Below are 26,075 nucleotides of genomic sequence, written 5' to 3' on the forward strand. Positions count from 1 at the left end.
ACTCAACATCATCCATGACCGCAGAAGACATCAAACATGGCCGCCCTCCAGATCCTCCCACAGTTACGTGAGTCACAGTCAGCCGCCACTTCAAATCCAGCCCGGTTTGTTTCCAATAGACTCTCGATATTGATTGACGATCTCATACTCATCATGCACAGAGTCTTTAGTCTAAATTCAGCTCTTAAGAGTGTGAAAATTATTTTCAGAGCTGAAATTTCACATGCGTTTGCGCAATAATAAACACAACATGTCTTTGGACTCAGCAGCAGACGCTCCCTGCACTAAGCCATTGGCATCTCTTTAAATGTAAGCAGCAACCGAAGGTCTTTATTAAAACGTACCTTGAGCTAGACCGGCTATTATAGTCAGCCTGCATCTGCCTCAAGAGGAACAGCAACCCACTGGGACCGGCCACAATAGTGAATGAATAGGGCTTGACCTTTGGGTCGGATTGAGAAGATGGTATGTGTGTGTCTGATTGAGAAATTAGCTACAGTTCCAACCAAATGGTCAACACAAACACACACACGGGCGTACGCTCGCACACACATGCACACAGACACAAAATCCAGCCCCGAGGGTAAGAAAGCAAAGGCCAGACTCCAGTTGTCTCAACCCTGACCCACTCGCACAAACAAACAATACAGAGCGCGCGCGCACACACACACACACGCGCACGCGTAGACGTGCACACACTCACACACAGACACCGAGGCGTACACAATGGTGGAGCTCGGCTATCACCTCGACTTTTGAATGTCCAGAAGGGTCAGAGTTCATCTCTTCTCCTGCCAGCCTCCAGCACTTCTTTGTGCGGCTGTTTGTGTGTGTGCATGTGTAAGTGCATGTGTGTGTGTGTGTGTGTGTGTGTGTGTGTGTGTGTGTGTGTGTGTGTGTGTGCGTGTGCATGTACAAGGGCTCACTAGGAGTGACCTTGCAGAGTCATTCATTGTGGATTCACCGCAGCACCAGCACTACTGCAGAGCTGATTAGGGATCAGTCTTGCTTAGTGTATTGCAGAGTGTGTGTGTGTGTGTGTGTTGTGTACGTGTGTTGGGGGGGGGCTGTGTAGAATCATTCATGTTGTGGCGACGTAAATCACTACTTGAGGACTGAGTTCACTCTAAGGGACAAAAAGCAAGTCCTCAAAATGTCAAAATGTATGAAGACTTTGTTTAGGATTGAAGTAAAGTTAGTAAAATAGTTTCAACGATCAGGGTTTTATCTCATGGAAATGAATGTGATGCCCTCTGAAGTGATGGAAACACAACTGCGTGTAAGTGCGCGTGTGTGTGTGTGTGCGTGCGTTCGGTGGGAGAAAGACAGATGAACAGATTGTGTTTTGTCTGGACTTTCTTAAGATTTGAGAGATACTCAAGAGCAGATCAGAGGTGAGGCGCGAGGAGCCGTGTATGTGTGTGTGTGTGTGTGTCAGTGTGGGTGTCGGTGTGTGTTTCAAGTGTGCACAGGGTGTGTATGGGGGTCAGACACAGATGGACAGCTGGTGTTTCAGTGGTGCTAAATCACTCACCCCTCCCCAGCATGCGAGCGCACACACACACACAAATACACACACACACACACACACACACACATTCACATGTCCCATCCCCCTCCTCTACTACAGGGAAACGCCCCTTAAAGCATTCCCACTCTGTACTCTCAAAGGCTACACACTGAGGGCACACACACACACACACACAGTCACCAAAATAAAAGCTGGGCTATTTTAACCACAGTGACACCCGCAAGAAAACGTCCAATACGACAGTTTGGTCAGGCCATATTAGACGCGATCATTACATCTTCATACATATTCATAAATCAGTCATGGACTGCTCTCTGTGGGTAACACTTCACACACAAACTGACACACACTCACACACACACACATGCTTACACGCTCCTATTTTATGAGCTCATCAAGTCCCTCAGGTCACCAACCGCCATTTCAGCCAGGGATAAAAAAAAAAAAAAAAACTCACATCAAAAGGCTAACCATTTCACACACACACACGCACGCATGCACACACACGCACACACACGCACGTTCACGGATTGCCCACGCACACACTTGGCTAGGCAACTGTGGCAGCATTAATTTCCTTGTGAATGCACTTGACTAACACATAATAATCCCAAACACTGCTGGGAGACCACCAAGCAGCAACACACACATAGCCAGGAGGACCACCAAGCAGAGGGGCTGTCAAGACAAGATAAGTGTGTGTCTAGCGTCAGGCTTTCGCATGCGCTCGGTAATACACACACACACACACGAGCGAAAGTATGCACTCATGCAACAACAACAACACACAGCCTGGCCTGGACTGCTGGAAAAGCTCTGGCTTATCTCTCCCCACAGATAGTGAAATGGATTAAGAGCCACATTTGGCACGTCCAAGGAACTGGACAGATAACCAGCAAAACACTCTCTCTAACTGCAATCACCGCGCAACATGATTTGTGTGCGCGCGCGCGTGTGTGTTTGTGTGTGTTTGTGTATAAGGGAGAGTCAAATAGAGTGGCTGCACTTTCGCCAGCTCCCCCATGTGAAGGCATCGGACCACTAACCGTGCTGTGCGCGTGCTTGTGCGCGCACGTGTGTGTGTGTGTGTGTGCGTCTGGAGGAGTGATGCAGCGGTTGACCCAGGACCCAATCCATTAAAACACACGCATTCATCTTCCAAACACACACAGCGTGCCCAGACAAAGAGCCGTGTGTGAGAGGACGTTCAGCATGTGTGTGATGTCAGCTGGAGACAGAGAAGGGGAGCCCATCATATCCCGCTAATGTGAGCGTGGGTCTGTCCCCTGACACGACGCGCCCGCTCATTGACTCCCCAGGTTATGGATGCCTGCTACGAAGATGATACCAGGGTGAGGTTCCCTGTACGGCGGAGGAGGAGGGACGGGGGGGGGGGGGTTACAAATTCTCCTCCTTGTTCACTCATTCACGACTTCCTGTATGACCCAGTTGTGTGCTTTCTAATGAGCATGCTAACGATCACTGACAGGCGAATATCCACGTAACTAGAACTTTTTAAATCAACGCAGTCCAGGGAGTTGTGGAAGGGACAGCGGCTGTAACGTCACACGGCACTTGAGTGCGAAGGAAACAGGCATATCCAGAGCACGGCCTTTGTTTACATCCATACATTATCTGCCGCCCACTGTTGAATTTGTCAACTGTGAGCATCTCCATAACCCCTGTTTACATCTCTCGACACGCCGTCGTCACTGGGTGCTGCGACGCGCAAGTCATCGCACGTGGACGTCTCAGTTCAATGTTATTAATGTAAGAAAAGAGAAGTTTTTGGAGCCGATTCTTGGATGGCTTTAATAAATAAAAAAAACAAAAAAAACACCAGTTTCATGTCTTTCTCTGCACCATGCTACATGTTTGCCTTCTTATCTGTCACTCCGTCTCTCCCCTTCTCTGTCTATTAGAGTCAAATCTCTTTCTTAATGGGCTCCTATTGTATCCCGACTATCCCCCTCCTCCCTTCACCGCACACTACCACACGCACACACACACTCCCTCAGAGGGGGCCCCTTAACCAGGCTCTCCATATGCCTGACCCCCACCTCCTTTCTCCTCCTCCTTCTCTTTCCACAACCCCCTTCTCCCCCTCTCTTGCTCACACTCTGCTGCTGCTGCTGCTGCCGCCGCCGCTGCTGCCCCACGCTGCCATCTGCCACAAGACAACAGAGGGTGAAAGAGGGAGAGGAAAGGAAGAAAGGGGCGACGAAAAAGCCTGCGCGAAAAGGAGAAGACACGAGGGAAGAAAACACGGAGGGGAGAAGTGCGAAGACGGAGAGACAGATAAGAAGATAAAGAGGGAAAGCGGGAAAGATGTGGATACAATACAGCGGAGCAGAGAGGCTGTCCATCTGCTCCCTCCTCACCTCCCCTCCCCTCCCCTCCCCTCCCCTCCTGACACACACACACAGCCCCGCGCACCCACCACAAAGAGAGTATTTAACCCCAACACACACATACGCAAAAAGAGAGGAAGACAGAGACAGAAAGCGGCCCAGCCTCTCTCTTTAACCTGTTCCTCTCCAGTGAGCCTGCCTGTATTACACCCTTGGGGTGGCAGGTGATGGGTAGATGGAGGGAAAGGATGTAGGGGGGGGGGGGGGGGGGTGCGATTGAGGGACAGAGTGTAGGGGATGAAGGGTTGAAACTGATCTGAATCAACACCAACACATCCTCCCCCTCCCTTCCCCTCCGCAAACCTCAAACCTCAATAGAGACCAGCTTGCTGCTCCTGTCACTATGACAACCTCTGTCAATCATACTGTAGCGGTGGGTTTCCCGACGGGGGCCGACGGCGCTAGATTAGGAATGGCTGCCCGAGCATCAGCGTTAATGGGTCTAAACATTTTCCAGGGGTAAACATGTCTCTTCACATTTTATTTACAGAAAGGTGACAGCAGGTCAGACGGTCTACTTTGAGGCGGAGAACACACATCCTGCCAGGGACAACCACATAATTTCTTTCAGAGCAAATTCCATTTCTTTGAAAAGCCCAACTATTCAACAATTGGAAATACAGAGCAGTGGTTCCCAACATTGTTGGCTATGAATCTTCTCGCAACCGCTTGTTACCGATTGCAAATGTCTACAGGCTGGAAAATGAAGCAGTAACTCATTGCTGTGTAGCAGGAATCCTTGCTCCTTTTAATCATCTTGCAACAATTTATCTTTCAACCCCCCTTTTGGGCTCTGACCTCCCAGTTGAGTCATTTCAATGTAAAGTACAACATATCTGTCTCCAGCTGGCTTCATGAGATTACAATTAGTACAGTTAGTTGACAGGATGAATGACATGCAGGCATACTGTATTCCCTTTCATTTCCTCGTGCGTGTTTTGCCATGACTCCTTTGGCATGCACAAATTTCCCTTGATAACTAACATTGACGACATTGTTATGTTTAGCTTGCATCAGATCTCCATTGAACCCCAAGAGACACTTGGTGGAGATAACGCTGGCCACGCAAGACCAGGTTATCGTTGAAAATAACAATCACGCGGCCCCCGTTGCCCCGTGAACCCCTTAAATTTGAGATGAAACAAGGGGACTGACGAACAACAGGACAAAACACAACTCAGCATCATGTTGACAACATGACGCCTTTACTCCTGCTGGGCCTGTCAAGCTCAGTGACACCGAGATGGCTGTCAGGTCTGGAGACACACACACACACACACACCACTGTGCAGGTCAACACGCACTGCAAACACTCGATTCCCCCAAGGACCTGTACATACACAGTGTGGCGCACATCGAACACCGGTATAGAGTGTAAAGGGGGTGATGAAGGAGGGGTGAAGTCCGTGACCCACAAGAGCTGATTTCATTAGAGGAGAGGAGAGGAGAGGAGAGGAGAGGAGAGGAGAGGAGAGGAGAGGAGAGGAGAGGAGTCTATGACCACAAATGGAGAGAGCAGACACCAGCTGTCACTTGCTTATGTCAGCCCTATTCTCAGCTCGTGTGTGTGTGTGTGTGTGTGTGTGTGTGTGTGTGTGTGTGTGTGTGTGTGTGTGTGTTGTGAGCTTGTGTGTCTATGTCACCGTGTGATCTGAGTTAGTCTGGTTTCAATTACGAAAGCAAACTTTGACCCCCATGTAACGAAGCCGGGTGAGGAGCTGCCGAGAAAGGTACAGAAAGGGGCGGAGTCTGTGAGAGAGAGGGAGCGGTCAGCTCAGAGATGTTGACACAGACAGAGGCAAGTTTTTCAATCTGAACTTTTCACTTACAAAAACACACTGTGCATGACACCGTTTCCCTCTTGAAAAGTAAATAACATGAGAGGCAGCAGGAATTGGGGACTCACCCTTTTTCTCGGGGGTCCTCGTTCTTCATCCTTCGGGCCCCGCCCTAATCCAGCTCCGCCTCCCGTTCGCCCCTGCCGCCCCCCTTTGCCCTCTCCAACTGGGGGTCTGATGGTCATCCTGATCTCCGGTGGGCAAATGTAGTTCTCTAGGCTCTTTGGGGGCTTCTTGGTGCGCTTGGTGGTTTGTATCTTCAGCTTCAGGCTTCCTTCCTGGAAACTCGCTTCCTTGATGGAGAACTCCTGTTCCTCCATAAGCCCCTCCCCCTGCTCCTCTAGCCCCTCCCCTTCGCTGATGGCTCCGTTAATCACGTCATCATTGTGCGCCAACCCTATGCCCGCTGCTCCTTCTTGGTCGTCTCCATTTGGCCCCACCCTACCTCCCTGAAGGTCCGCCTCTTTGGGTCGGGCTGAGCCAACCAGATCCCTTGGCTCCATCCACACTCCCGCCAGAGCCAGTCAGGATGGGGGGGAAGCTGTGGCAGGCAGCCGATAGGAAATTAGAAAACAGTAGTCTGTTGGGCTGGTTGGTTGTTGTCAGTCAGCTACTGGGGTTGGGTTGGTTGTCCCACAGGAACACAGCGAAGCCAGGGACAGTCTGTGGAAGGAGCAGGTGAATGACATGATTAGGAAAAAAACGGCCAAATAAAACCTGTCCTGTCATCCCCATGACTTCCATTCCACTGCCTCCTCTCAGCACGGCCTGCCCGCTGTCATCAACATGACTGCCTGCCTGTTAAGTATGAACACAAACACACAGGCTCATCACAGTGCTGCAGAGGCATGCTGCCAGACTCTCATTTGCATTTCGTTTCTTGCATAAACAAACTAATTTTTGACACCACTTGCCTCTCCTCCTGCTTTCTTCTTTGCTAAATCCTCTCTCCCTCCCGTAACTCAAATCCCCCCACAACTGATCTGAACCAGAGCCACAAAGACGTTCAAGTGATCAGTGCAAAATAAGACATTCCTCTACTCTGTTCTAAAACCAGGCAGAAGTTAGCCTGAGGACACAAGACAGAAAAAATGAACGAAGCTGACTTGTTTTTTTTTTTTTTTCTTTTTTTTTTTTTTTTTCTTTCAGCCAAAGCAGAGAAGGCGGGAGGGAATCTCACAGGGGGAAAAGGAAAGGCAGGAGAAAGAAGGAGGGAAGGAATCTAAATTCTTTCCCCAGATGTGGTTTACGAGCTGGTCTGGAAAAAAACAGCGTCTGAACTGTTTTACACACGCATGCAGCAAAATTGCTACACACATGCACAGATAAACCCATAAAAACACATCCAAATGACAATGTTGCTGTCACAGTATACACTTCTGCACCCCTGCTGCTATTTCTGCTCTCTAGAGAAAAGGCTGTGGTCGCCGTATCGCAGGGGATTCAGGTTTTCTGCTCTGCATCATTGCACGTGCAAACGCAGATATACATTACAAACTCGCACCAACATACACACACACATGTGCACTAACGCAAGCCAACTTACACACAGGCGCATAAACAGAAAGAAACCAAAACAAACACTGGACTACACTTCTCAGTACAGCTCCAGGGAATCCCATCAGTCAATATGACATGAGGCATGACTGAGCTGGAAGTGGGGAATGCTCTCTCACACACTGAGCTTAGCCTGACACCATTTACACTGATGTGAACCCAGACTAGACCACTACCTGCAGACATGACTCAAGAAGAAGCTCACCGCTCGCTGCAGACATACAGAGATCTGACAGAGCGCTGAGAATTACCCACGCGCCTGCTCTGACGTGGTTGCGGCATGCATTTTACATTATCGGTATGAGTTTTTACAGTGCGCACGCTTGTACCAGCCCACGCCACAGTACAAATAGCTGATCCCTATCATAATACCCAACAGCCCTAACAGCACATGCTTCCAGTGTGATTGAATAATCATAATCCACAGTGGCATTTCAACAAACTTGTCAGAATAAAACTGCACGGAAACGGTGTCCAGCCCTGAGGTCAAAGTCAGCTACTGGATGTTTTTTTTTTTTTTTCTTCTGCATGTCCTTCATTAAATGAAAATACTTGTTTCTGCAAAGCCTCTCTTTAGCCCCCGAGTTTGCAAATTTGAAACCACGCAAGGTTATTGACGTACTGTAGGTCCTGGTAGCTCAATGGTGGTTGGGTATCAAAAAAACCTGGTTTTTGCATGTTTAAGCTTGCAAACTCCACTTAATCTGCTTAATCCTAAATATCTTGTACACTGCAATATGAAAATGAGCTGGCTTGAGTCTTTGTGCATATTGTTATTTTGTCATGGTTCATTTCTGAGGAAGTATGTTTCTGGGAATTGTTCCTTGTTGTTGCATTTAATAAAAAAAAAATTTAAAAAAAGCGCACAACTCCTAGTCCAAAGACAGCCTGCTTCATGGAAGAACATACCAAATCACCATTATCCTTTTCACAATGTTATTTTCATTTGAGTATGATTCGCAGACTTTTTAGCGCAAAGCCTTTTGGCCGTCTCAAATCTCAGACATCATCGCTTCCTCAGTTCAACTCTTACACTAAAACAAGTCGTTAAAACAGACGCTGTTCGCTGCATAACCACACAAACGGCAAGAGTTACATCAATCAGTAACGCTGATACATAAATAAAGGAGGAAAAACGTTCAGTGTGATGGATTACCTACTGCATCAGGAGTGGTTTTCATACCCCACTAAAATGAATAAAAACCACTGGCTGCCTGGAAGTTAGGAAATCCTTCCAAATGCTCAAAACCAACACCACAGCCTTTTGATAAGTTGTAAGCTTTCAAAGTTTGGCAGGGACAACCAAAAGATCTTACAGTGCCCACATGACCCTGTTTGGTCCTTCAGGAGCCTCCCGGTCCAATGTCAGCTTGGTGACTCGCCCCAACGGCATGTGTAAAAGCCACCCTGGCCGTCATGTGACTTAGGACAATGACAGGAAAAAGAGACAGCTGCCAACCACAACATCACACACGCACACATGTACACACATTAAAAGGATCCACTTTAGATCCACTTTAAGACTTAGTACCCCTTCACGACTATCGCCCAGTATGTCAGTGAAATGGCACCATGCATTAGTCCGGTCTTCATTCTGGACCATTACTGCATAAACTACTTAGCTGGGTCATGACTATTCCTCCCTCCCTCCCTGCTCGGTGCCCTATAAGCAGTGTTAGTTCTGTTACTGGCAGACAGGCTGAGAGTTTATGTAAGACTGACCCCTCCTCGGGCCTCCCTCACTTACTTAGCCTGAGCCTTGCTGTCTCCTCGATCCACTCTCCCTCTCTCTCTTATACACACAAACACACTGATAGACACGCACGCACCTCGACCAGCCTCAGACAGCAGGGTGATTGTGAGAGGCCAGACTCACTGCATAAATAGCTTTATTATGTTCTCAAAACTGCCAGCGCTAACCAGCTTCCCTCTCAAATAGCATAAGGTCATTCCCTGCACCGCATGTGAAAGGCTGCGAACGAGACAGGCCTCCCAACATTTTTGCCTCGTACCTTCACCAGCAATTGTGATAAAGCATCGATAATGGAGCGCAGATGGAGATGGTGAATGATACGGACGCACGCAGACAAAACTGAAGTAGGAAGAGTCTGAGTGAGAAACACACAGAGGGGGAGAGAGAGAGAGAGAGAGAGAGAGATGGCAGCAGAAACACAACCTTTTAAGGCTGCATACCCAGCAGCCCAGTGCCTGAGGTGGACTCACAAATAGCTCAAACACACAAGCGGACAGATGCACGCGCACGCACGCTCACACATCCACATGCACACCCAACGCCTGTGTGATTGCACAAAGTGAAAATTCTTTTTTTTCTCTCCCCCTTTTTTTTCTGATATGAAAACGTAGAAGACGCAAGGACATCGCTGGCCGTAGATGAGTATCTACGATGAACATTATCGGGCTGCCATTTCTATTTATCTCCTTTTCTCTTTTTATATCAGCTCTCTAGTGAAGGGCACTCGTATAAACCGACGTTTCTGGAAGGATCCAGTCTGGTAGGACGCGCATCAAAAGTACCGGGCCGAGCCTTCAAGTATTTACTAACCCAGTGGACACAAGTGTGAGCTTCCAAGCTGGATGTCTACCGGTCCTCTAACATCGCCTAACACGATTAGACTCTATTTGGATATGGAGTGCATAATAAAGCCCTTTCTCGTCCCAATTTAAACGTGGATGGCACAAGCATTTGTTCAGCAACAGGGCAGCTAGAAGGACAATCATAAAATACCATGTGCGGGACAGGCATAATTGAAAATGGTGGTCTTAAAGCAGCCTCATGCCGTCCTGCACGCACACATCCCCTGGATGAGCCATATGCCAGGTAGCACTAAAACCATCCTCACCTAACTACCCCGCAGAAGCAGATGAATGTTAAACCATTTTAACTGCAGCAGAAGCCACAAAATGGCTGTCAGCAAAAACACCTCCCCTACTCCCCAACTGTCTTCCTCCTTCCCCTCACCTCACCCCCCCAACCTCTGTTCTCTCCCTCTCCTCTGAGCTACCTCTTTCCTTTACCCTCCACCTCCTCGTTCTCCCTTCCTCCCTCCTTCCCTCCTCCCTCCCTCCCTCCCTCCCTCCCTCTCTTTTTCTGTGTGCTCTGCCAAAAGGTGCTCCAGTGCTGATATTCTGTTAAGAGAGCCTGCCAACAGTTAGATTTGTCCTTGGATCCCGTTCACATTCCCTCCTCCCCCCCTCTCTGTGATCCTATTTCGAACCCAAGGTATCCAGCTCAGAAGGGGATACACCTAATCGATTTCTCATGCTTTAATTTAAAGGTGGCATGGGCGTCTCATTACCTAATAGAGAGTATAATGGCCTGTTTCGTACTTTTATGCCACAAAAATGCCGCCAGGCTTTGGGGGTGGGGGGAGTTGTAACGGTTAACAAGACAAGATCGATGGTTCCATCCGAGATTAAATCACCTCTATTATCCATCCCTCAAACCCATTTCTCTCCACCTAGTTACACGCTTCTCATCTGTAAAGTTACCCCTCTTTTCATGCCTCCCTCCCCATTCTCCTTTTTTTTTTTTTTTTGGACAAGTGTTCATTTCCAAAACTTCCTTCCCATACATCTGAGAGACCTGACCGTTTTTCCGCCCTTTTCCTGACTCACTCAGGCTTGTCTGTTCATCTTCTGGTGCTCTGGTGGCGGCTGAGGTTTCTGGGGGCTGCTGATAGCAGTGACACACCGCCACTGACTCTCAGCCCTCACCTTCCTCCGCACAGCCTGAGAAAAGCCCGTCAGTTCTGGCCACGCCGTTTCTGACAGCCACGTGAAACCGATCAGCTATTGATAAATGGCACACCACAGCGGAGCGGCGCCCGCTGCATACATGCAAGGTGGAAGTCACATCTCTGTGCTACCGCCACGGCGGAGTTAGTGGGTACTGAGCCAAAAAAAAAAGGAAAATAAATCATGGCGAAAGGCAAAGATGAGACAGCAGAGGCACTCCGAGCGCACGGAGTGTCGTTCAACGTGACATTTACGTGACATTTGTCCCACTACAACTCCACTAGAACATGTAGAAAAACCACTGTACCAATGTCTCCCACAGGATGCAGCTAGATGTGGCTTAGCTTATGGCAGAGTGCAAGAGACAACTGACAACCATCTGCTTGCTGCATGTAACAGACTGTGATGCTATGTGATGGACTATCAATGTCAGTGAGGTCCACCCCAGCAGAAAAAAACAAAAAAAAAACAACATTTGAACTAAGAAGTGTGAGCAGCACGCAGTGGTTGAGCTGGTCCTTGATCAGTGTAGTGGACACTTCACCCCATTGCCCTAATTAGTTGTTTTATCTCAACGCCATTTAATTACTGTGGCAGGCTACTGCACAGCAACAGTGGATGGAGACCGAGCGGTACCGCGTTGTTTGGGGGGTGGTATGTGTCCACGAATCTGCGCGTGGTGAGTATTTGTGCGCGCATGTGTTGTGTGTGTGTGTGTGTGTGTGTGTGTGTGTTTGGCATGTGGCTGCAGGCGATTTCACATCATCGACATTTAACGACAGACACAGACAAAGTGAACGCGGTTAAGGCGGCACGTAACTGAGCGGCAGCTTCTAACATGAACACAGACATGAAGACATTTGCAGGAGAGGTGCATTCAGGTGAGGAATGTGGCCAGTCAGCCGGGGCTACTTACCCATGTCTAATGTTGTCACACACTCGGCTCTAACGTGTAAATATTTTATCAAGATCATTTACAATCCATTTGGACACATTTTACACTCGCGACGGATGGGCTGACAGCCTCCCGTGGAGCTGTCAAACGGTGCCGGAATATATGTTTGTTTGTTTTTTTTTTGACAGAAAACCCGGAGGAAAATGGCGTCAACGGTGCGTTGGGAAGAGAGGAGAGAGGGGAGAAAAAAAAGACAAAATAGAGTTGCAGGCAATCTGATGACAAAATCAAGGTAGCCGCTCGGAAAGAGGAAAAAAAAATCCGATCGGAAGCTCGGCGCTTGTGTCCGATTCCTTGCAGAAATAAGATCTTTTCGAGTCTCTGGTGGAGTGACTTGTGGAGAGTCGGCGGCGGCGGCGCAGAGTGCGTCTCCGATGCCTTGCGGGATCGCTGGTCACTCGGGGAGCTGCACGGCGCTGAGGTCCCTCGCAAATCCGCTACTCGGCTGGTAGGGTAGGAGGAGGAGAAGAAGGAGGAGGAGGAGGTGGAGGAGGAGGAGGAGGAGGAGGGGGGGAGTAGGACTATTACTGCAGTCAAAACAAGCCCGCATCCGACTACAAGCCCAAATCCAGCGGGGAAAATTTCAGCGGCAAAACCGCGCTTTCAGCAGCCAGAAAGCCAGAGGAGCGGAGGCAGCGGACGGTGGGTTCAGGTCTCCTTTTCCTCGCCGGTTGCACTGGATCAGGGTTTGTGCGCCTCTCTCTCTTCTGCGTTACCGATCGGTGAATGTCAGGTCCCGGAGCCTGGTGTCTGGTAATGATCTCACCCAGCAGACTGAAAGCTGTGGCCGAGCACAGGGGAGAGCAGAGAGGAGAGGGGAGATGAGAGGAGGAGCGACATCGCCTCCCCCTGGCAGCGAACAAGCTCAGCGCGTCTCCTGCTCCAACCTCCCCTCGATTCCCAGAGCTTCCCCCCTGTGGGACTTGCTCTCACAGGCATGGTGTTATTTTAATGTAATGCAAAAAAGGGGAAAGCAACATCTGGCAAAAGGCTTGTTGTTTTGACTGAGTCACCGCTGGGATGTTTTACACTTTTTCTTTTCAACAGGTATGCCTGCTCCCAGAGCAGACGAGTATGAAATAGTTATTTTAACGGAAATATTAACTTGACAAAGGGTCTTTTATTAATGAGGTCTAAATCTTTTGGAATAGCCGAACAGTTTTGTGACCTTGATGTTATAAAAGACAACAGATGTTGATCTTACCAAACCAAGGGACTAGTCAGTCTTGGTTTGGGTCTATTTCTGAGCTACTAATAATAGATAATATCAACCAGTACCAGACACTATTTGAATATTAATCAGACAGAAGAAAAAATAGTAAGGGTTGAGTTTTATGGCTCAATTTAGCCTTTAGCCTTCTATTTAACTTCAGATTTAACATCCTATGACAGACTGAGACGGCTAGAACAGCAACATTAACATAAATACAAAGCAAACTAATGACATAAAAACCGACACACTGCATATTAAAATTAGATTTGGAATGTAAGAGCGAATATGATGAGCAGTCCCAGTCTGCCCATCTACTCCATACAGCCATGTAAACCTCTGCTGAGTCACAAACGGTATCAGATCTAATGCATATTCTTGGAAGCATTTTGCAAAGACGTGGGCAACACTATAAATAAACTTTATCACCTTTGCCTGCATAGGAAATGGTTTGCACGTAAACCACTACTCCTGGAGTGACTCGCGATGACGTTATTTGACAGGTACAGTATAATTTATTCCCATTTAACATGCGCGCTCTGAGACACAAAAGTAGCCACATCACACTCCGCCGACACATTTTCTTGAGCGTAAGACAAAGTGGGAGCGTGGGTGGGGTTGAGTGTGCGAATAAATAAAGATTTAAGTGGGTCTGTGTCTGTGTGTGCGTGTGCGTGTGTGTGCGCGCGTGCGTGTGTGTGTGTGTGCGGTGTGCTGGTGCTTTCCCTTTAATATGTCAAATTACAAGAGGATGGAAAACCCACATCAACCGAGCATGAATATGCCACAGTTGTTCCATTAATACAGCTCTGTCAGAAGTTATGTTCATAATGTGTCTCCATGCAAAACTTGACCTTCCTTGTATGGAAAACATTCTTTAACATTAACAAGCAATGCAAATGATGTCAGATGACCTTTCCCTCACGGTGCCCCACAGTCACTGGCTGTTACCCGTCCCTGGCTGGTGTGCGAGTATGTGTGTTGCCCGTGTGCCGCTCACCCACTGGGAGGCATTTCATTAGGCAGGGCGGTGATTGTGTTCACAGTAGCATGTAAACACTCAGCACAGTTTCAAACTTGTAGTTAAAAACCTGCGCTGCCATCAGCGGTCTGGTTGCTTTTCACTTCCCCTGCTGTGGCACATTGTCTTGATTCACGAATGTGTTATGGGTGTGTGCAAGTGATTTGTCGAGTTTCTTTTTTTTTTTTTTTATTAGGAGGGTTTTAATAACATTTTACAGCGACTGAATGCTTATTCCTCTATTAATAGACAGCATTATAGTATTAATACTGGCACATTAAATTATATTATTTTATTTTATATGCCAAGAACAAATGTTTCAGTGACAATAGTAAGTTTAAATGTATTCAAATTGGTCCCCATTTTTGTGTAATTTCAGGGATTAAAGGGCCAGAGTTATACAAATGGATTTAGGCTCTAGTGATGATGTGCTCTAGTATGTTCATTAAAATGAGGCTCAGCTTTATGGGCATGAGTGAAGGCTGCATATAAATGTAAGTTTATTTGGGGGCAATTTTATGGGTTTGGAGAGACTGCAACATTTGTGTGTGTGCGTGCTCACAGTCATGTGTGTCTATTGATTTGGGATGTGTGCAAGAACACAAAGAGACCCCTGAGAGTGAGGGGTCAACAGCTGCTCCCCAACAACCAATCAATTGCAGTGTATCAGTAAACATCACACTCACACACTCGCACACACACACGCACACACACGGACACATAAAGACGGCACTCTGTTCTCAAATCTGTTGCCATGGATACCAGATACAGGCAGCCAAGAGGGAGCAGTTTTCCAGCTTAAACTGTAAATATTGAATTATGATGGGGAGGAAAGAGACAGCAGCGCGGGGCAGTGTTCCTGCCTGAATGTTCCAAATATCTGGATAATCCTTTCATCTCTATTCACCGCTACAGGAAATCTGGTGCATCATTCATGTTCATCAAGTTCAACATAAAAAGATCAATCTGTCTTAATGATTGAGCCATTTATCTAACTCTCTATTACAGCCCGAGAGCTGCCCCCATTCCTTCATCCCTGCCTGCCTTTTTGTGCGGAAGATATGCATTCCCTCAAGTGGCGCGCAAAGTAAATGCTTCCCCGCGCCTAATGTGCAATACATAAAAAGTGGATTCAAACATTCGAACCACTTTACCAAATGTTAAAGCTTTTATGCTCCTCCGTGGTTCGATCGCTGGGGAGCGAGGAGATTGAAAGATTGAGATGAAGATGCGGAGAAGGAGGGGGATACATTAGTTAAGAATTAATAAATGCTTTGGCAAATGTTTTAAGTGGCGCCACTGGAGAGAAAAGACTGAGAGAAAGACTGAAGGTGAGTGTCAATAATTGGTTTGCAGTCTTTATGAATAATATAAGCTGCGGAGTCAGCGGAGATAAAATAATAACGCGCTCATATTCATAACAAAGGCAACTTGACTGCGCCGAGTCAGTGGGCTAACCTTGAGCTGACATTGGGAGCGGGAGACACTCTCGTTCAATCAATGAGGGGCTTTTCTCAGGGAGTCCACTAATCTCACAGGGCAGCAGAGGGTTCATCAGGGCTGAGAGACCCCTGGGACTGACAGAGGTAATGGGGTTAGCTGAGAGAGGAGGGAGAAAGTGGAGGAGGAGTAGGAGTGTGCGTGCGTGCGTGTGCATGCATGAGAAAAGGACTTTTCTGCGAGTGTAGCAATGAGAAAACACAACTGGATTCTGTGCGTGTGCGTGTGTGTTCCAGATGCAAATGTGCATGACAGAAGTGTGTGCGCGAGTGTCCATCAGAAGGTGCGAGGGCCACGCTGATAGAATGAGAAGTTAATGGGACGTGTGACAAGGTTGATTACTGAGGCCTCAGTGATCTGGCTGGGTTAATGAAATAAATGACTTCTTGGATAACACACCACTGGGGCCATCTCCCACTCCTGATACACACAGGCAAATCACAATGACCTCTCCTTCTCCTTCATTTACCTTTCAAAGATGACAGTCTTGGACACTCTGCCGACATTACTCCCAGAGAATCAGTCCAGGGACACTTCATATACCTTAATATGTATATAATTATAATCTGATTCTGTATTCCTCTGGTGAGGACTATAAAAGAATAATACGACATAATACACAAGACAAACAATGGCAAATGTGGATAACAAAAGCGAATTATTAAACCGAGCACACAGGTTCTCAAGTGGCCACACGCACTGTCGTTTGCACCTGCAGCCAAATGTACAATGACACACATACAAACAAAGGGAGAGAAAGACACATTGCAACACTTTGTTTTCCTTTTGGGTCTGAGACAGAGATTCGTCTAATGAGAGGGATAATGATGTCTGAGAGGAGATGCACACCGGAACAAAACAACAACGCAGATGGAAGCTAAGACAACAACAAAGACACCCTAAATGCTGTTGAGTGTGGACTCCCTGCTGGCTCTGTCTATGTGAAGAGATGACACTGTGCCCATCCCCCTGCTACTTATAAGGACATTATCATAATGTTGGCTCTGTACTAGCAGAGCTATCAAGTGAGCTCATCTTGCAGTCCTCCTCGAGCCCTGGTGTACGCTGATGCTTCAGATGCTGGAGGAAGGGGAAAAAAAAAAAACAACTCAGCCATAATATTTATTCAGACTGACAGTTCTGGCATCTAACAAGGCAGCCCAGGACTGACAGCAGCAATCTGACGAACCTCTGCATTGGTTGTAAACACACAGCGGCAAGGAAGATAATGATTGTCCTTCTGTTTGTCCTTCTGCTTTCTTATTGTCTTGTCACTGCAGACATCTGTAAGAATAATGAAACAGGCAAAGTGAATCACGCTACGTGCTGCGTGCGGCTGACGTCTGCCACTAAGTCTGCAGTTTCATAAATTTGGGCGCAAGCCCTGGCCCATGTGCTACACTCAGCATCTATTAGACCCACGAATAATGAATAATTAGTTCTCAGAAGCAGATATTGTTTGTCACAACTTGTGTGAACCTTCACACCTCAGACATCCACCCTACAACATCCTGTTGTGTTATAACTGTGCATGTGGTCAGATACAGCTGCGTGTGTGCACGTATCGGTGTGTTTGTGTGTGCGTGTGCGGGGGGGGGGGGCCTATGTGAAAGACTCAGAAACAGAAAGAAAGAGGAAAACTCCCTAGATGACAGAACGGTGCCACTTCCCCTGAGTCTCTGTGAGTAAAACGAAGACAGAAACCGACTGCAGGTGTGTGATACAGCACTGAGTGCGATAGCGCTGAATCATTCATTGCTCACACATTCAGCAAAGCCATCTAAGTTCCTTTTAAACCTTGAATTTCCAATGTATTGACCCGAGAGCATGCACATGAGCCACTGTCATCGAAATAGGACAAACAATGATAAGGTCTAATGTGCAATAATCAGCAGTTTGGGACGTATCACTTCACACGCTTGAATCAATTTTACGCGTTATGCTTTCCCACTTGAGATTTCACACTTTGATCAGGCTATTAGAGTTCATATTCTGCATTTTGAAGTGACGTGGATGGTGTGTGGGTGGCAGTGGCTTGATATAATCCTCACACAATGACTAAATGATTTGTGATTAAAAAAAAAAAAAACAATTGCTCAAGTGGCCTCTGCCTCTTTCTTTCTTTTTTTTTTTTTTAGACAATCTGCTAGATTATCAAGGTCCAGCAATCAGTGTACAATGTCTCTGGGGAAGAATGAAGTAGCCACATACCACATACACACACACACACACACACACACACACACACACACAGACACAAAGACACCTGGCCTGAATTTGTTGTTTACTGTACATTGTGTGAACGCTGTCCCATCTGAAGCTGCTTCCCAGCAGCAGGATGTGGTGGTGCGACACGTCCTCGCTCAACAACACCCACTTCCTATGAGTTTGATAAACAGCTCTGCGGTTTCACTCTCCTCCTGCCCGTCAAATAGAGGCGCACGCGCGCGCACGCACGCACACACACACACACATAGACACACCAGCTCAACAGCATCACCATCTGCTAATGTGACATATAACCAGTGTGAGTTACTGTGCATGAAGTTATTCATGGTATCATGTTTTCAAGACTCACGGTGACAAAATAACGTGGTTGTGTACTGCATATAAAATAAATGCTACAAGAATCATCTCCGGTCTGTACAAGAGCCTGAAGGGAATGAGCGCAATAATGCCCTCAAATTATACAGTGATTAGAAGTGGACATCAATATGTCACATTTGTTTTAGAGAAGGTGATGAAAGTGGGTCTGAGTTATGTCTGCCACTGGACAGTTCCACATTAAAGCCTACCCGCTTCCCCTTAAAGGTTGATGATATGGTGCCGATAAATACTAGAAACTTCTCTTCTCTTCTCTTCTCTTCTCTTCTCTTCTCTTCTCTTCTCTTCTCTTCTCTTCTCTTCTCTTCTCTGCACGGCTGCATGGGCACATACGGTCCTGTCAGTCACATCTGTGAGCTGTCAGACTATGAATGTGCAGGGGAGAATGAGGGGTGTATTAGGCCTGCTGATCCTTCACACTCCTCTTGTCAAACTTAACATGAAAATGAAAGTCAGTGGTGAGTGTGAGCGCATGGGTGTGTGTGTGGGCGTGTGGCAGGAGACAAGGAGGGTCAAAGGAGAAGAGCCGTGCCTAATCCTGTGGGATGTGAGGGTATCTCACTGTGTATGGAGATGCGATGTAGAGATGTGCTCAGTGGTGCATGGATCACCAAACCTTCCTAACTGACAGAAGAGACTCCCAGGGGACCAATGTCAAACTGCTAACGGGTGGAAAAAAAAATAAAGGAAAGGAAAACTGTGAAGAACATAAAAGTAATGCTTGGATAGATAAGATAAGACAGAGACTGAATTGACTTGATTGAATGTTACTGTTATTAGTTGTAGTAGTAGTGGTAGTATGCGAGTAGTAGTAAGTTGTATTTGTTTTATTAGTTTTATCTTCTTCTTTCTCTTATCATCATTATTACTGTTACCTAATAATCCTCATAGTAATGTATATGTTAATTAATTAGCCGGTTATGCCATAATTATATAACCTGATATTGCTCATAGTTATGACTTAAGAAGAAGAAGAAGATTTTTGATATTTAAATAGACTTTTTTTTTACAAAAAAATAAAAAAACAAAAACCATTCATCAGATGGCCAGACAGTGTCCATTTGTAGCACTCCCTCCATCCCTTGGCATACCACATGGTCTTGTCCCCACAGCTGCAAAAAAATTGTCCATATTTCCTGTTGCCTTGTGGAAGGTAAATTTAAGTTTAAGTTTCTAACGTTGTACTTCCACACGATCTCAGTGTCCAAATGTGGTTTTCCTTGTGATTTGTCTCGTCTTATCAGGTATATTGCTAGTTTTGCCTCACTGATTAAAAAATAGAGAATTAGAAGACGAAGAAGAAGAAGAAGAAGAAGAAGAAGACTTTTTAGTTAACGTTTTCGTGCAAAAAAAACAAAATAACATTAAGTAAAATTTCGAGGGCTCCTTACCTGACCTGCTTTCCACTTTGGCCCGTTTGCTGTGTCGTCAAACTAACCCTGTAGGTGACGCTGTTGGTCTATTTAAAGCCTCCTTTAACCCGGAAATAGTACTGACGGACCTTTAACAAAGCAGGAAGCGTCTCTCTGTGTTTAACTGACAGTAGCTATCATCATGGCGGTTGATGTTAAAACCAGAGCCAAGCGATACGAGAAACTGGATTTCCTCGGAGAGGGTCAGGTAGGCAGAGGCATATTTCTATCACACGTGTCTTTACATCTGTCTTCGTTCGCTCTTAGGTCGTTTTGTTCAGTCGTGTAGACAGCATGCTGGCAAGCTAACAAGCGTTAGCTGGTTGCTAATGTCAACAAAGCCCGCAGCTGAGCCCCAGTGATGGAGAAAAGAAAAGGATATTTACGTCACTGTGTTTCTGTTTCTCCCCTCGAGTTTGCCACTGTGTACAAAGCCAGGGACAAACTGACTGACAACATCGTTGCCATTAAAAAGGTACGTCCAATTACAGTAGGGTTGGACTTTACCATTTAAATGCTATGTGGCTGTGTGTTTGACACCAACCTTTTGTTTGCTTTCTGCCAGATTAAAGTTGGCCACAGAACAGAGGCTAAAGATGGTAAGTGCTGGGTGCCTGCAAGCACAATAATGTTATGCTGTGACAACAACACACTGCAGTTCATGTTAATAGACTGTCTTCATTTTAGGTATAAACAGAACTGCTCTTCGAGAGATCAAACTGCTACAGGAGCTGCATCATCCAAACATCATTGGGGTAATGTAACTTTCGTTATACCAGCATTTGGTTTCAGCGTATTTGTGCGTTACTACCACAGAGTGTGACGTGGAAATGACAAGATTTCTCTGTTGTGAGGATTAACTTGAACTAAGCGTTTGTGTTTGACGTGTTTTAGCTGCTGGATGCCTTTGGACACAAATCAAACATCAGCCTGGTGTTTGACTTCATGGAAACAGACCTGGAGGTGAGATATGACAGAACGAACAACAACAACCGTGTGTTAAAACACACTCATTCGGCTATCTGTTGAGACATTTATCTGGAATTTATTAGTATTAATTATCTTTCTCATTAAAATAGTAGATTGAAAATACAAAAAAATGTTAATTGGTAATTTTGCCTATTTAGCAACATCTTGCAATGTCAAATGCTATCTAATGCAATAGTACAGTAGTACATGATAACAGGTTGCTAACCCTAGTTTTCACTGTGTGCTACCCACAGATGCTCCCAGTAAAACCCCCTACTCCCCACCAGTCATTTAGAACTGAGTAAACCAGCAAGTCCAGTGACCTTTGTTTTAGCTTTGGGTTTGGATATGATTCAGTAAACTTATAAACTGCAGCCTCAAGTCTAGATGAAATGATGAATGGTCAACACTTCTTAGTCTTATTGTATTGCGTATAAGGTGGTATTCTATATATACTCATTCAAGGTAATTAAAGATTCAGCACACTGTGTTGCATTTCACCAGTGGGCCACCAGATGGACATTTAACCCTTTATCACACATCACTGGAAATCAGGGAGATCAAGTTTTCTTTGAAGTGCAGTCGAACAGACAGATGCAGTATTTGATTTCTGCAGTACATGGCAAAACAGACAAAAAGTGCGAAAGATTAGAAGTTGTGAACTGCACGGTCAGATAACATACATAGTAGCAAAGAAAACATGGGCAGTGTGAGTGCTCTCATCTGACCTGGCTTCTACAAGGTCACTCTTGTCCTCTGGTTCATTTTATACTTCCAGGCTCCAGATGGGCAGTTACCACAAATACATCAGGCTCTTAACAGAATGATGCAAAACAAGATTAACATGTTTTTTTATAAAAAAAAAATAATAAAAAATCAATGTCGCGCCCGTTTTGGCCTTGAATCGATACCATCAGTGACTCGCTGACAGCAGAGAATCCAGACAGGCACTTGTGTGAAATATGACGCTCATGTTGTTACTGGCACCGAAAGCCTCATTTTCCCATTCTAGGCCACACGCCTACGTTTAGTTATATAAGATTATCAACTACAGATGCTTTTATTGCCCTGAAAATTTACCAAGTTGGATACTGTAACCAGTGTTTTCACAACTGGGTGAGAGGTCGCATCCGGACTGTTCTGTCTTTCTTGGCTCCGGCTCTGTCCACTTCTTCATAGAGATGCAGTGTATCACAGCTGTTTATAATTCTCTCGTCTGTTCAGATACTGTAATTTGATTTTGAGTGTGACTCACAATGCGATGTAAAAACATGAAGCAATGCCTAAAACGTATTAGCTGTGAGATGTGCTGCTCTACTTAAGACTCTTTGGGCTTTGTCTTTTTTTTTTTTAAGGTGATCATCAAAGACACCAGCCTAGTCTTGACTCCAGCCAACATCAAAGCTTACATCCTCATGACTCTACAGGGGTTGGAGTATATGCACAAACACTGGGTCTTACACAGGGTAAGAGCACTGAATACACAACCATACACACACACCGAGTAAATATGTGCACACACAGTGTTTAGTAATGCAGATTTTTCTCCTTTTCGTGGTCAGGATCTGAAGCCCAATAATCTGCTATTAGACGGCAACGGGGTGTTAAAGTTGGCTGATTTTGGTTTGGCCAAAGCTTTTGGCAGCCCCAACAGAGTCTACACACATCACGTGGTTACGAGGTTCGTGTTATCTCCATCTTACTGCAAGGCTCTAGACCTCTCGTGTTACTTTAATGAAAAATCTCTCGGAGTGGTTTATTTATATCTACTTGGATAACAAAAGTTCAAATTGTGCCATGAGGAGGAGGATTTGGAGCCATATAACACTCCTTAATAGCAGGTCTGATTTGTCTGGTTTCTGAATTCCTAACCTCGCTGTGAGTTGTGACACTGAATCTATTAATTTCTTCACTAGGTGGTACCGCTCCCCGGAGCTCCTCTTTGGTGCCAGGATGTACGGTGTGGGTGTGGACATGTGGGCAGTGGGATGCATCTTGGCAGAGTTACTGCTTCGGGTGCATAAACCTCAATTTAAACATACACATTAAAAAGGGGACCATGTTGTTTCCATATGCTACCAATGACTATGTTTTTTTTTTTTTTATTATTCTTGTTGTAGGTACCCTTACTTGCTGGAGATTCAGATCTTGACCAGCTGACTAAGATCTTTGAGGCCCTCGGGACACCCACGGAAGAGACGTGGCCGGTCGGTATTCATTATGGTTGTGTGCGTTGTTATTTAGGTGGAATGAGAGAGTCCTGCTATACTTTCCTTTGTCGATTGTCTTTGCAGGGAATGAGCAGTCTACCAGACTACGTTTCCTTCAAAATATTTCCGGGAACCCCCCTGGAACATATATTCAGTGCTGCTGGAGACGATTTGCTTGAATTGCTGCAAGGCCTCTTTACCTTTAATCCTTCTACACGGACCACAGCTACACAGGTAATGAGGCGCAGTAACTGTGCTCTCTTTCATATTTATTTTTAAACAAATTATGTTTAAAATCTTTGTATTTAAACTTCATATTTGAGCCATATGCTAAGGTTGCTAAATACATATGTATATGTAATATAAGCTGCCTGAATCCGTACAGAGCTGTGCAAATTCCTGTCAGCAAGTGTTTCTATATTTAAAGTTTTGTCCTTTGTTTTGCCAGGCTCTTAAAATGAGGTACTTCAGTAATCGGCCTGCTCCCACCCCTGGTCCCCAGCTCCCCCGACCAAACTGTTCTGCTGAAGCTTTGAGGGAGAAGGAAACAGTCGGTCTCAAGAGAAAAATAGAAGGCCTGGAGACAAGTAATGACCACGCATTAACTCATATATGTGTCACAAGGCCACAGTCCACCAGGAATAACTCTACTCCTCAAAAGGCCACTCGGATTATGATTTGCAAACTTGCCCTTTGCCAAATATAGCAATGTTATCTTTTGTTTTTAGCGGCAAAAGGTGTCTGCAAAACATGCCTGTGGCTGACTTAGAAAGGACCAAGACATTTCAGAATATCCCACTCACACACTGATTTCATATAACATGTTGTGAATTTTTGCCCCAGTGAACTCTTCCTGTATTCTCACAGCTATATCCACATTGCGGTTATAAATCTAGTGTGCCACGACACAGAACCTAGCAATTCAGTGGGTGTTGGCCGCCCATTAGGCTGCAGTTAGAAATTCAGAATATAGGGACGGAAAACATGGCACGCACAGTGCAGTGGATGGAGGAAGGGTATGTTTTACTCAAGTACAGCCTTAGTGGGAGGTTCAAAGCTTTTCCAGCTCCTCCTGTGGTTTGGAAAATATCTGGGTTTGACTATATGCTATGCTCTGTGCTTCCCTTCATTACAGAGAGAATTTCAAAACGCGCACAGTAGATGGAAACTCGGTTGATGTCGCTGTCTGGTGGTTGGCAGTTTAATTGTAGGCTCGTTTCACTTGTGCATGTGCAGTAGATATACGCCATGTGGATGTTTTTATCGCATGGGGTCGCGTGTAAATGAAATGAAATTTATAAACGTTTGTCTTTATAATGTTTCTAACATCATTATTTGTGTTACTTCCAGCTGCAATGAAGAAGAAGCTCATTTTCTGATCAGATGGAACCAGGCAAATTGGATGATCACCACTGCACGGCTCAGCTTCCTGTGCTGCTCAGGACTGTCCACAGGAATGATAGAAAGAAAGTCCAAAACCAGCACTGGCTAGTTTAGATGGGATTGACTTTAGGACGTTTTAGACGTTGTAGCCAGTGTGAGAATCGTGCCTAAAGTTAGATGTAAATATTGAAGGTGCTGCTGTGTTCAGGAGAGGAATTTTGTGGTAAGTGGTATCGGCTCAGGTCCACTTCCACCGACGCCTCCGCTTGGGGGAGTCTGTCGGGATATGCCTATTTATGTGACTGAACACAACCAAACTACCAATGCTAATGTATTTTTTTATATTTTGTAAGAACAGAAAATAAATTGTACAAATGCATAATATAGGGTGTTTGTGGTGTTCTTACATTTGAAACAACTGGTATAATTTATGCTCAGTGGTGGTTGAGCATAAATCATGAGCGCTGAAATGTTCCTGCCACCTCTGAATTCACACAGAGGAAACCCATATAGAGTACACACTGGTCTCATGTCAGAATTACTCACCCCTCACCTCCTTACTTGTTGAATGTGTGTAGACAGAAATATACACGCGGTTTGTTTGCCCGCTATTTTAGAGAGAGTCAGTGGGACTCCGTGTCTCTAGAGCCGACACGGTGACTGCAGGCCTGACAGTGTCATGCAACAGCATGCCACTAGATATATATTTCCCCTCCCTGTCCCTTCTCTTTCACATTACAGTGATTCAATACAGTCTGACATGTCAGAGGCCCGATGCTCCTGTCAGCGTTGTGCTGCCCTTTTAGTTTTCTGTCAAACACAATCAGATTAGAGAAGATGATAGGGGGAGAGGATGGCAGTGCCACATTTTATCAGATGTATTTGATATTCTCCAGCACAGGCCTTGTCTGATTTGTATTTTCAGTTCAATTTTAAATGGCGTCTACGTTCAGTGTTTACAATGAGATCACATGTAAAGATTCACACACACACACACACACAAAAAAAAATCCTTAGTTCAGAGGTTTATTGCACATGTATGTTATTCAGAAAGAGTCTGTGAGTCATCCCTATTTATAAGGTGAACACAACACAGCACTGAGACATGACTTAATGGCTGCGGGTGACCAATGACCAAATTATATGTATTGTGTAACTGGGTTAGATTTTGGCAAAGGTGCAACTCAGGACACAGACGGCTTCTAGATAAGGCTGCTACTGTTCTTATCAGTCTGGGCCACATCAAGGCTACTTTGCTGACCAGTGGTGTCACTACGTAACTCGACTCAAATGAGGTTACAAACAGTGACCACTGTCTTTTAAAGGAAAGGGAAACTTTCATATGAATCAGCACAATGAATGCGGGGAAGTGATGAAACGAAACCAAAACTCCCAGTATCTTTTGATAGGTTCATTTGTATGCAGTATTTAATAAAATGAATGGTTTTATAAAGGGACACAAGTGATCTGTGTCAACTTTACTTTGAGGTTAGACAAAATTAAATACATATTAGATAGATAGATAGATAGATAGATAGATAGATAGATAGATAGATAGATAGATAGATAGATAGATAGATAGATAGATAGATAGATAGATAGATAGATAGATAGATAGAGTAGATAGATAGATCAACACCATACATACTATATAACAGGATATAAAATACTATATAGACTTAGACTCAACTTGACTGATCCCTTTGGGATGACTCCAT

The 26,075-nt window shown here is 45.6% G+C and overlaps 2 protein-coding genes across 3 annotated transcripts in view; one reads left to right on the top strand and one right to left on the bottom strand.

Annotated features, from left to right (window-relative positions):
* setbp1 (SET binding protein 1) overlaps positions 1-12,179 on the bottom strand; it is a 33,430-nt gene extending 21,251 nt beyond the window's left edge. The window contains exons 1-2 of one of the 2 annotated variants that reach the window (XM_047591092.1): positions 12,010-12,179; positions 5,849-6,443 (exon numbers count right to left, since the gene is read on the bottom strand). In XM_047591092.1, the coding sequence (XP_047447048.1) occupies positions 5,849-6,283 (435 nt within the window). In that variant the 5' untranslated portion in view covers positions 6,284-6,443; positions 12,010-12,179. Of the gene's footprint in view, positions 1-5,848; positions 10,310-12,009 lie in introns of those variants that run through there. The other variant, XM_047591093.1, reaches the window with a different exon arrangement.
* A 7,670-nt stretch (positions 12,180-19,849) lies between these two features.
* Positions 19,850-24,741, top strand: cdk7 (cyclin-dependent kinase 7). The gene is made up of 12 exons (XM_047590890.1): positions 19,850-20,003; positions 20,211-20,270; positions 20,361-20,394; positions 20,483-20,550; positions 20,690-20,758; positions 22,120-22,230; positions 22,327-22,445; positions 22,681-22,780; positions 22,885-22,971; positions 23,059-23,208; positions 23,423-23,561; positions 24,325-24,741. Exons 1-12 carry the CDS (start codon positions 19,938-19,940, stop codon positions 24,351-24,353), a joined length of 1,032 nt encoding a protein of 343 aa, XP_047446846.1. The 5' UTR covers positions 19,850-19,937; the 3' UTR covers positions 24,354-24,741.
* The last annotated feature ends 1,334 nt before the right edge of the window (positions 24,742-26,075 follow it).

Source organism: Mugil cephalus, chromosome 8, assembly GCF_022458985.1.
Source record: "Mugil cephalus isolate CIBA_MC_2020 chromosome 8, CIBA_Mcephalus_1.1, whole genome shotgun sequence".
NCBI classification, from domain to species: Eukaryota; Metazoa; Chordata; class Actinopteri; order Mugiliformes; family Mugilidae; genus Mugil; species Mugil cephalus.